Here is a 12,359-nt window from a genome sequence, read left to right on the forward strand (position 1 = left end):
ACATGGTAATGAAAAATGCCAGTTTGATTAACCAGGTTAATGATTTACAGGCTAGAAATAAGAAGATGAAGACAATGCTAGAGAAGACTGTCACTTATGGGCCCACAACGACACGAGAGGTACGTGAATGCCAAAGGTCATATAAACCTATGCATATGTTGGCAAAGACAGGTGGACAATAGGCGAAGGATCTATGCACAATGTGATAACATGCAAAAGATGTTTAGCAATCTAGAAAATGACTATTGTTAAAAATACGTGTCATGACAATAGTAGGTCTAGTGGTGTCATGACTATTGTTAAAAATAGCTTATGCCCTAGTATCATAGCCAATCATCCTAATGGGAGGATTTTGGTAGTAGAGATTGTGTTGGAAGGAGAGAAGATGTTGATAATTAAGTTATATGGATCTCACAAGTACAAGGTAAGGAGTGGGATGTGGGAATGGATAGCTAACTTAAATTGCCAAGGGCATTGCATTCTCATGGGGGACTTCAATATGGTAGAGAAACAAAGGGATAAGTGTGGGGAGAGCATTGTGCTGAGGGATGGTTGGGAGATGGGAGATTGGAACTCACACCTAGGACACTTATTTCAGCCTCCTACAATCTTATCATATGCCCCTTAAGTGGGGATGGCATGTGCTTGGAGGAGAAGAAGCTAAAATGAATAGGTTTCCCAGTAGAAAACTAAGGGTTAATAATCTGCTTTTAAAGGATGATTTGTTTGTCAATCAAACTAAGGAAGCCATAGAGAGACTCAAAGGAAGAGGATATGTGTATGGGTATTAGAGATTGTTTACTAATGAAATGCAGTGCATAATTAGGGGGTTGGACAGCTAAGGGCTGAGGAAGGTAGACATGAACGAAAGAGATAGAGTGATCTTTTGGAATCTCTTCAAAAGAAGAGGTAGGTGGGGAAACTAACTACTGAAGAGACAAATTGGTATTTTAAGTGCCACGCCGGGCTCAAAAGTGAAGATGAGAAATGTTCCAAGAAGAAGGCGGCTAGGTACAAATGGAAAACCTTTACCAACAAAAGGAGACCTGATGGGTATCTGTTTAAGCTAACAAAAAAAATAAGAGATTGTAGGTGAAAAGGATGAGACTGATAGAGCCAAGAAATGGGTGGAGCACTTAGGTGAAACTCTCAGCCTCAAGGAAGATCTGTCAGATAGAAGGGTCCAAGCTGAATCCAAGATTTTGGAATAGGTTAATAGGAGTCTAGACTCTGATAGTGCTAAATGGCTTAAAAGGGATATTGAAATGGAGGAATGTTGGGAGGCCCTCCTAAAATGGTGTTATAGGTATATATTTTTTCATATTTTTGATGAATTAATAATCGTACAAAATATGTTTAATTCAATTTGTGCAGGATTCAGCTTAATGGAATGTGCAAGTGAGCACAAGGTTAATATGTGTGTAAATGTGTACAAAGTTATTTTATGTAACAAGGCCCAATAGCAATTATATTTGGGTAAATATTTTTATATATACAAACCATAGAGATTTTGATATGATTAAAAATATGTAAAGCTATACCCCAAAAATGGAAAAAGTAAGCCTAGTTTGTATGCTCATCGATTCTTAGCTCCTTGGGTTATTTTTATGAATAAAAATTCTCTAAATACTCATGTTGTGGAAGGGGAGCTACACGACATAGGGGGGGAGATTGCACCCAATCTTGTCTTGATGGTGATGTTATTCTATCTCTCTTACCTTATGTTATGCTATGCTATGTGATTTAATTTCAATTTAATTCAAGTCTTTGTTTTAACTTTTGATGTATTTTATGAGTTTTTAATTATTTCTTCAAGAAGTACACAAAGGTCCCGTGACGGTGGTATCAGAGCTTTGGGTTAATTTAATCTTCTTGAAGGCAATCAAATACTTGTAGATAAAGAGATGAAAGAGACAAAAACAGAGGTGATTTTGGTAATTTTTTTGAATTTAAATTGAAGAAGAACATGTTTATGGATTTATGTTTATGTATGGTTGAAAGAATGCTTTTTTTTGTGGAAATAGTGAGTAGCTTTAATATTATTAAAAGTAATACAAGAGTAAGAGATAGAAGGGGGGGGGATAATCAACTTAAAGATTATGATATATACAATGTTACTGTGTAGAAGCTGAGGATAGGCATGGAGTGGAACCCCTAAAGCAAACCAATTGTAGATACACATACACCATGACAATACCCTATTAATAATACCGGAGAAGTAGGAGATAATATGATGTAGTATTTTTACATTGACCATATGGAAAGGCAACAGAGTAAGCTCCTGCACATGTAAAAAAAAATGAAACAACCACCACCCTGGCTGAGTGAATATAACCTGACCTATAGAACATGCCAATTAGAGGATAAGGAAGACTAAGAGTGTAAATAATCCAAAATGAAAACAATAGATTGCCGATGTACATCCTTCACTATCAATGATTGAGATTGACCACCGACATACAACAAAGAGTTCCTGGAACACCAAATCTCCCATAAACATATATATCTGCAGGCTATGAAAGCAACTAGCTATTTTGGAGTTGAAACTAGCTATTTTGGAGTTATACTAAGAAAGATGGCTTGTTTGTAACCATTGGATAACCAATTTCCATCAATGGGTTTGCAAAACCACCTTTAATTTTACTAATCTGCTTCATAATCCATCCGTATAGATAGAATCAGCAAGTTGAGGAGACTAGAACCTTGATTTCAGGATTGCTGAGCTGTCTCTCTGTTCAATTCCTATAATGGAGGGATGAGAATTGTTGAGAGAGTTGTTTTTCAAATTACTTTTGGGTTTTTATTTTCTCTTCCTCAGTTGAGCGCTGGATGCTAAATTCTTTTACCCAAGCTTGAAATATATATATATATATATCTATTTTCTCCCTCCAATTCATTAGCGCCTCATTCATCTCCCCTTTCTCCCTTGCGTACGAAGGCACAGCAACTGCCGGCAGTTTCAGTTGAAGGGCAGCAACGATTCTCTTTTTTTCTCTCTTTGTTTTCTATTGCGTGCTGCGCGGATCACTCCAGGGAGGAGGTTGATATTAACCACCAAAGCTTTGTAAAGCTTTGTTAATTAAGCTTTATGAGCTTATAAAAAAAAACCACGCGTTGGATAATTCTATTGATTTTTTTTAAATCTTTTCCCATGGTTGCTGCGTGCTGTTTCAATGGTAAAGGCCTTCAGATAAGCTTTAATTAAACCTTAATGTTTATTTATAAATATGAGGGCTCCATGTCCCTTATGCGCTAGTTACTTGTAGCTATTAATAGCTTTGCCTCAAAGTTGAAATTAAACCTTTTAATAGCTTTAATAGTCCTTCTAAAACCTAGGAAAAGCGTATTATTATAAGATTCAAAAAAGCTTAAACCCAATATATATATACCTTATACATTACTCTAGAGGATGATGATGTCATCTTCAAGGATTCCGCAGAACACTTAGTCACTGAGGAAAAAGAAACTAAGCCTGTGATGATGAATGCATTTGAATTGATCTCCATGTTTCTTATGCGCTAGCAGATTACAGTCTTAATTAGCTTTATCTCAAAGCTAAAATAAAGCCTTAAGAGCTTTAATTATATAAATAAAAAAAACCTTCTTTAGCTACATTATAAAGCTTTCAAAATCTTTTAATCTTGTTCAAATTTAAAGCTTATGCAGTAAAACTTTATAATGGCCTAAAACATTGAGCATAAATTGTATGCAAGGGTTTTGAGAGCTTATGTATAGGTATACCCTTATTCCTTCGAAAGCATGAATCAAATCCTTCTATAAACCAAGAGATCAGAGAAACGATTAGCAAAAACTTCTATCATGTGACCTTAAGTTTTTTTTATAAAGAAAACCTTAAAAAGCTTTAACTTTTGGGAGTAAGACCTTCTTTCAAGGCTTAGAGGAGACCCTAAATTCTTTATTCCAGTCTAATTATTTTTCTGATGTAGAGATTATACAATATTTTCAAGATATCTACAACAATGTGGAAAATTTCAAGAGTTTACATAGTTTTATTGTTGTGATATTCAAACACCACTTTTATTGTTTTATTGTCAACGCATCATACCTTGAGGTAAATTTTCTTATCCGTAAATATTAATTCTATCAATCATATCTACATTTCTTTATCTAACACTTTACCATGTAGGTGTGCCTCCCCAACATCATATAAGTACGTATTCAACCCATCAGTCAATTGCATTGTGTGTTTAAAATTGACACTAATTAATTCAAGATATATGACTCCTAGAACTACTTTTAAATTGCTTGGTACCATATAGCATGAGCAATAATATTTCTTTTTTAGAATGATTTCAGCACTTCCAATAAAGTTGTACAACACTTGCACAAGTAAGTTGTTATATTCTCTATAACTTATTAAATATTTTTTTTAGAATGTTTTTATGAAATTTTTATGTTCAAAAACACTGATTCGAACACCTTCCAAGAAAGTTTCTCATTTCTATCCTTGAAATAATCATGCTTAAATAATTATGCATAGACTTTCAATTCATAAGTTCTATTTCTTATAAAGCCGTAATTTAATATAACCCTAATTATGAATCATTGTAATCGAATATATAAAAGGTACGACTCTCTTACACTATAGATTCATGTTTATTATTTAAGTCTATTTCAACTACAAATGTAAATTTATCTTTCATCATCTAGACTTGTTCACTTAATTAAGATGGTTAGAATCATTACTAGTTATTAACATTTTATCAAATTTGTCCATTTTTCATTTATAATCTCACATCCCCTCAAACAACCTTTCCAACTCAAGGATAGCATTTTCCTATCCTTATATCTATAACCAATTTAACTTTTATTTTTATGATGATAAGTTTCTCATAAGATTCTGATTAATAACTTTATATATACCCTATCCATAGAAGTAATAACAATTCATATCTCTTTGGAGTGTTAATATTTTTTTCGGTAGATTACTTTGAACAATCACACCACAATGATGGAGTGTTACTTCAATCACACCACAATGATGGAGGTATGTAACTCACTTTTATTTATAAGACTTTTTCATATGAGTTTTTATAATATTTTTACAACCTAAGAACCTAATTAATAAACCTTAGATTCAAAATTAAGATTAGTTCAAGTCCAGTAACTTAAATAAAATTTCTAAATAGAGAAAATTTGTGTCGAAATTTAAATTTCAAATGGAACTGGCCACTCCACACCTCAAACTTCTATTCTGAAGGAAGTGATATATGGAATTTATCTGGTGGTATGGGACATCAAATTGGTTTCATATACTTACTCTAGACATATTTATGTCTTCTATCTTTCTACCATCCTATGTGTGTATGTACAATGCGCAATGCGCCTATGTGGTATGGGACACTTAGACTCATCTTACATACATTCATTTGATTCGTTCATTGCATATGCATTATGTGTAGATCTCCACTGTTTGTTTTATATGGAGGGTTGATTCACTATTTGTTTCAATTGGTTCATATGGAGGGTTGATTCCCGGGGTACTTACACCTGGCAAACATGTGTGTGGATGCCTCCATTGTTTGTTTCAGTTGGTTTGTGTATATGGAGGGGTGATTCCTAGGGTACTTACGCATGGCAAACATGTGTGTCGCTGTTATTTGATTATTTATGGGTTGTCTATATCTCAAGACGACGTTGAGATTAATTGATGTGTTCAATTAATTGTTTAACTAATGTGGATAGCATCTGAGTATAGCAACAAGAAGTGCGAGGGTACCGAATGAGGTGTCACACTACATGAGATGTGCAAGGGTAACGATAGAGGTGTCACACTATCTGAGGGTACCGATTGAGGTGTCGTACGGCTGGTGGATTGAGAGGTGGTGTGAATATAATGATCATTTTTCTCTTGTACTAAAATTTTTGAACATGTTATTTTTTATTTGATAATCAGTGTGACAATCACCAATTTTGGTGTCGCACGAGTTTTCTTGATTGGTATTCCATGTCCATAAGAACCTCTAAGCTATGCCTTTGTGTCTCTAAGCCATGTTCGGACCTCTACGTTTACCTTGTAGGTTATGACATCAACAATCTTATTCTCTTGGCATTTTTCTTACACAACTGAGGACAGTTGCTTCCTCAAACAAGAGGACTATTACATGTATATATTTTATCATATTTTTGATGAATTAATAATCATATAAAAATATGTTTAATTAAATTTGTGCAAGATTCAACTTAATGGAATGTGCAAGTGAGGATAAGGTTAATTTGTGTGCAAATGTGTACAAAGTTATTTTATGTAACAAGGCCCAATAGCAATTATATTTGGGGAAAGGTTTTTATATGTACAAACCATCGGGATTTTGATATGATTAGAAATATGTAAAGCTATATCCGAAAAGTGGGAAAAGCATGCCCAATTTGTCATCTATTCTTAGCTCCTTGGGCTATTTTTATGAATAAAAATTCTCTAAATACTCATGTCGTGGAAGGGGAGCTACACGACCGGGGGTGGGTGGGGGGGGAAGATTGCACCCAATCTTGTCTTGATGGTAATGTTATTCTATCTCTCTTGCCTTATGTTATGCTATGCTACGTGATTTAATTTCAATTTAATTCAAGTCTTTGTTTTAACTTTTGATGTATTTTAAGAGGTTTTAATTATTTCTTCAAGAAGTACAAAAGGCTCCTGTGAGACAAAAGGGTCCTGTGAACAAATGGGGAGAGAGAAGTATCCTGGCTGGGATGGATTATCTATGGAGTTTTTTATTGCCTTTCGACACTCTCTTAAGGAGTTTGTTTGGAGAATGTGCAATGAAGCCCTTAAATTAGGCAACCTGGATAAGGACTTAAAGGAAGGACTGGTGACACTTATGCCTAAACAGAATGCTTGTGACAAGTTTAATCATTGCAGGCCTATCACTTTATTGACTGTCATATACAAAATCTTGGCCAAAGTCATTGCTATTAGAATAACCCTTGCTCTTTAGGAGATGATTTTTGAAAAAAATCATGGTTTTATCAAAGGGGAGATCCATTAATGACAACATTTATGCTACTATGCTAGGTAGGGATGTGGCTTTAAGGACTAAGTAGAAATGTATTCTTCTGCAGCTTGTTTTGGAGAAGGCATGTGATAGGGTGCATTGGTCCTTTGTTTTGGAGAAGGCATGAGAAGGCATGTGATAGGGTGCATTGGTCCTTTGTGGCCGGATTAATGGATAATATGGGATATGGTTCTAGATGTCTTCTTGCATATTCACCCTCACCCTGCAGAGCAAGTCTAACTTACTATTAAATGGAATACTTGTTGGGGGTTTTGAGGTCCATAGATATGTGAGACAAGATTGTCCCCTTGTCCCCCTACTATTGCTATTTCCTCTCATCCTTTTATTAGAGCACTTCAGATGGCCTCGTCTGAGGGGAGGGTGAAGGGCTTGAAGTTGAGCAATGGGGAGCAATTGGTTATACAATGCTTTGCAGATGACTCCCTACTCTTCTTGGAAGCTCATAGTGATAATGTCATATTGGTTTTAGATATTATACAAGAGTTTATTGATGCTTCAGGCTTCAAATGCAATATTCACAAGTCTAAGCTAATTAGTTTATCTGAGGACAATGACTTTGATCTGCAGAGATGGGGCTGTGAGGAGAGGTCAAATTGTCAGATACCTAGGGGTTCCATTTAGGGTGGATGTGACTAATAAGCAGTTGATTGGTTGGGTATTAGATAGATTTTTTGTGAAACTAAACAAGTGGGAGGGTGTCAAGGTCCCCTTTCATGAGATAAGGTGGCTATATGCAACATGGTATTGAATGCCTATATTATGTTTCTCTATCCTCTATTGGATTTTGGCAAAGGGCACTGGCAGAAGATTATAAGACCTATTAGAGATTTTGTGTGGAAAAATGGTGGGTCCAATAAAATGACTATGGCCTGGCTTGCCTGGGACAAAATTTGTATGTCTAAAACTGAAGGTGGGCTTGGTATTCTTCCCCTCCCATCTCATACTATTACTAGGTTGGCTGTGCTTCTACCTATATGTCTTCATCTGAAGGAAACCTGGTCAAAAATGTTAAGGGAGCTGGTGGAATGCTCGATTGTCTATCTTGATGGAGTGTAGCAAGGTCTAAGCTGGAAAGATAAAGTGTTCTCTCATCCCCCTCTCAAAATAACAGGGTCCCCACTAGGAGGATGTTTTGCTATGTACTAAATGGAAAGAGGTGTTAGAACTCATGGTCTAGGATGGATGTGGAAGAGCCTCTAGGAATGCTTAAATGTGTTTAGGGATATGGTGGACTCATAAGTTCAACCCTCATTTAGCCTTACAAGACCCTAGAATAGCCAAAAGACTGAACAATAAGGGTTTGAATGGACTTGAGGATTGCTAGGATGAAGCATTAGTGGGATAGAAAGAGCCTGAGCGATTGGAGATGGATTTTGCTTTATCTAACAGAGAAGCACAACTGGTTAGGTATGTGTTGGAAGAGGTGTATAAAGGATGGACATCCATTGTAGTGGATGAAACTCGTCAGATCAGGGATTGGTCCTAGTTTAATGGTTACAGAGGCACAACCAAAGTTCTATACAATGCATTGAGAGTAAGTGAAGACAATTTCATCTACTGTAACAGAATATGGAAAGTGAATTGGAGCTCTAACTAATGGAGAAGGAAGTGGAAGGCGATTTGGGAAATGGAAATACCTACCAAATCTCAAGTTCTTTTTGTGGAGAGTCTATGTGGGAGATCTGCCCATTGGCTCTAAATTGGTTCAAAGGAACTTCACTAGTGGATGCTACCCTAGATGTAGGACTACCTTGGAAGATGGGAAGCATACTTTTTGGGATTGTCCTACTATTAGGGGAGCTTGGGTTAAGATTGGGAAATGGGTTTAGAGATGTTTAGGGGTTCATGGTCAATGGGGGGATTGGCTTCTTGTTGGCAGATGGACATGTTGATGTGATCTTTAATATTATCAGGTGCTGTTGTTTATGGGAAATCTGGAATTCTAGAAACTGCATTGTGTTTCAGAAAGCTAGTGATACAGGAATTGATGTTAGTCTATTGATGCATAATGTATTTGTATGTGTTGGTCTATATGCTTGGTTAATAAAATGAATGGGGTTGAACTGTTTGAGTTGATTTGGTCTCTATAGTTTTTGCTATCATCTAAGCCTTATCCATGTGGGGTCACTTGCATACATACTGGGCTGTGCCTAATGGTTTGGTGTATTGATTTGTAGGGTATCAGAAAGCAAAGAGTGAAGACTAAACCAGCTAGGTATGGACCTAGAACAAAGAGGTGTAGTATAAGAAGGTCAAGTAGGCAAGCTACATATTTGTGGCATTTATTGATAATCCAGTGGGGACTAGACCAACAGTTAAAATTTGGTTTCAGAAAGGGGAGGTTTTGGAAAAACAGGCTCCTAGGGGCTTCTCATTTGAAGCTTTGATTGAGTCTTGTATTTTGCTTGGGTACGAGTTGTCTTGGGTTGTGAGTCTTCTTTTGTTTCAAAGGATCATAGATGGGACTTGGTGTGTAGCTTGCTTAATGGTGGCTGACTCTTATGTTGTCGATAGCCGACTGTGGAGCTAGAATGAATGCTATGTAAAGGTCTCTCCTTTTTTTTATAATATATATATTTTACTGGTCCCAAAAAAAAGATAAGAAAGAACAACTTTTGACAGTGGGGTAATGGCTAACTTTGAAGCTAGTGCTAGTGACTTAAATGTCATTCTGTCCAATCTTGATTATTGTGGAACTATACAAGACATAATAGAGGTTGGATTTTGACAATTTGACATGTTCATTGTTGATGTGCAATGGTTTAAAGAGGTCACTCATGATCCAATTGCAACATTGCAAAAAGATAATAGTAGATTCGTTTGCAAGTGACTCGACTAAGTTGTGGACAAATCTTTGGGATACATTTATACTACCACAACAATGTGAGTAGGTATTATTTTCTCTAAAGCTTACGTCTTATTACTCTATCTTTTGTAGCATGCACTTAGTGAGAGAAGAGCACTTCCTTTATCTTTTGTAGCATGCACAAGTAGTGAGAGAATAACACTTATTAAAAAAATAACATGTAATTTTTTATCCAGACTCCTCAAATTGAAAATGGTGGTATGTAATTCAAGTTGCTCCTTGCACAGCAAACAATTTTTGAAAGGTAGAGACTTGGAGGAGAAAATTATTACTACAAAATCTCCAAGGGAAGAAGTAGATCATATCCATGATAATAATGAAGAAATTCACAATGATGTTGAACATCACGATGATGATGATGCATCATCAACTTCCATTAAATCAACTAATAGTATCTCCGTAGATCCCTCTATGGATGCTAATGAATTACCTTTTAATCATATGTTGGCCCCCCGATCGAAGATGTAGGGAATACAGAGACAACATCAGAAATTAATCTCTTCGGAGCAATGGATATTGTGGAAGATAAACGGTCATTAAGTTTATGTAAAAATCAATCATCGTTAATGATTTTTTCTCAAAAAATAGATGTCAAAATAGTTTTTAATTTTTCAGTTATATCGATGCAAATATCATCGGTTTTACTAAGGTACATACTAACACATATATTGACACTATGACCAATGTATATATCGATGCAGACACCGACGAGGACGGGGCCTACTGGTTAAAGAGCTCGTGGGATTGTTACGATAACGTGCATACATAAATGTCTCTCCATTATAATTAGCTTTCCCTACTTGCTGCTCTCCCTCCATCCACCAACAATGGTTCCCGCTGCCGTCGCTCCAGCTGCTCACGCGAGTGGCGTGAAAGCAATGTTAGACGCCGGCTTGACGGAGGTACCCGAATCCTACGTGAGGCCTGCGGACGAGCGCCCTGTCTTCGACAAAGTCCGTAGCTGTTGATTCTCTTTCCCAAGTACAACGTCGACTGCCGAACGTTTTTCTTCTTGTCAGGTGGTCAATCATGGGATCTGTATATTCTAGCTATGCTGGCGAGGCCCTAATCGTATCACACGCATGACCTGCGCCTGCAGAGAGGAGCTTCTCGAGTATCAAGTCGGACTCGACAAGCTCGCCGCACTTCTCTACCGGGCAATCTTCGAAAGCCTCGGACTGAGCAAGGAGCACGTGCGAAGCGGAGAGCTGCCGGGGCTGGAGCGCCTGGTTCTGGTGTGCAACTTCTACCCTCCGTGTCCCGATCCTAGCGTTGTGTTCGGACAGAGCGCCCACTCCGACCTCAACAGCCTCACCCTCCTCCTCCCTGACGCCGTCCCCGGACTCCAAGTCCGCAAGGGCGACTTCTGGGTGGCCGTCAAACCCATCCCCAACGCATTCGTCATCAATATAGGAGACCAGATCGAGGTAAACCCCTCCTCTCTTGTACCAGCTCTAGCTCGTAAATAGAAGCGCTAATCCTCTGTGCGTGCAGATCATGACCAACGCTAAGTACAAAAGCGTAGAACACAGAGTCGTCGTTAACAAAGACAAGCCCAGAATCTCCCTCGCCGGTCTATTCGGTCCTTGCGAGGATGTGAAAGTGAGCCCTCTCCCCGCTCTCTCCAGTGAAGTTAATCCACCCTTCTTCAGAGAAGTTGAGTTCAGCGAGTATCTGCTGAACTACTATGTCAAAGGACTGCCGCTCTACAAGACCACCTTGAACTACGCGGGCGGCAAGTACCCCGAGAAACCGTCGGTCTCCTAGTCTGCTGCCCATTATATTAGGTGCATGGTGTGACAATTAGAAAAGTTGTGTTCAAAGATTTTTTTCCCTCTCTATGTAATAATCTCACATCCCCTGTATGTTGAAAAGTTTTTTACCGGTTTGTAATACTCTTTCAATAAGTTTCACAATATATTGCACGGCTAACTGCTTTCAGGGACAGTTTGATTTCATACCCTCACTGTAAACCTTGTTTTTTCAAGGCCAATTGCGATGGTTATTGCAGTAGAGCTCTCAAATAACCAGAAATGGAGTGTCCCTTACTGAGTCTATAACGAGGTCCCAACTAGGCCCTTACGTTAATAACACAATCCGAAATCCCTGTTGTAATTGCTTCAATGGCACTCTGTTCATCCTAATTAGTATTGCGTTGGGTGCCTTCATCCAACCACCCCACATCTACCGTTTTTGCATGTCCTAGAAGAAACTCTAGCATAGTGATCATTTCTTGCTCATGCAAGAAATAACATTTAGCCATGTGACAAATTCTAATTAGAAACTAACAATTTCCATGTGATTTCCATTAACACATTTTGACCAAAGCATTAGAGTAGGTGAATTCAGGTTTATGATGAACTCCCAATGTTATAAGAAAGCATGATATGGTTGGCTCTAGTACCAATTAAAGCACACGGAAAGTGCTTAAGACCATTATGTTGAAGTGCACAAGG

At 37.6% G+C, this 12,359-nt stretch overlaps 1 protein-coding gene across 1 annotated transcript; it reads left to right on the top strand.

The window, feature by feature from the left end:
• The first annotated feature begins 10,730 nt into the window (after nucleotides 1–10,730).
• Nucleotides 10,731–11,718, top strand: LOC147605389 (jasmonate-induced oxygenase 2-like). Its single transcript, XM_086793310.1, has 3 exons — nucleotides 10,731–10,856; nucleotides 10,953–11,330; nucleotides 11,398–11,718. The coding sequence occupies exons 1-3, from the start codon at nucleotides 10,731–10,733 to the stop codon at nucleotides 11,668–11,670; spliced, it is 777 nt and encodes a 258-aa protein (XP_086649436.1). The 3' UTR covers nucleotides 11,671–11,718.
• The last annotated feature ends 641 nt before the right edge of the window (nucleotides 11,719–12,359 follow it).

The sequence above is a fragment of the Cibotium barometz genome, chromosome 59, assembly GCF_041138505.1.
Source record: "Cibotium barometz isolate CiBa-2024 chromosome 59, ASM4113850v1, whole genome shotgun sequence".
In the NCBI taxonomy this organism is placed as follows: Eukaryota; Viridiplantae; Streptophyta; class Polypodiopsida; order Cyatheales; family Cibotiaceae; genus Cibotium; species Cibotium barometz.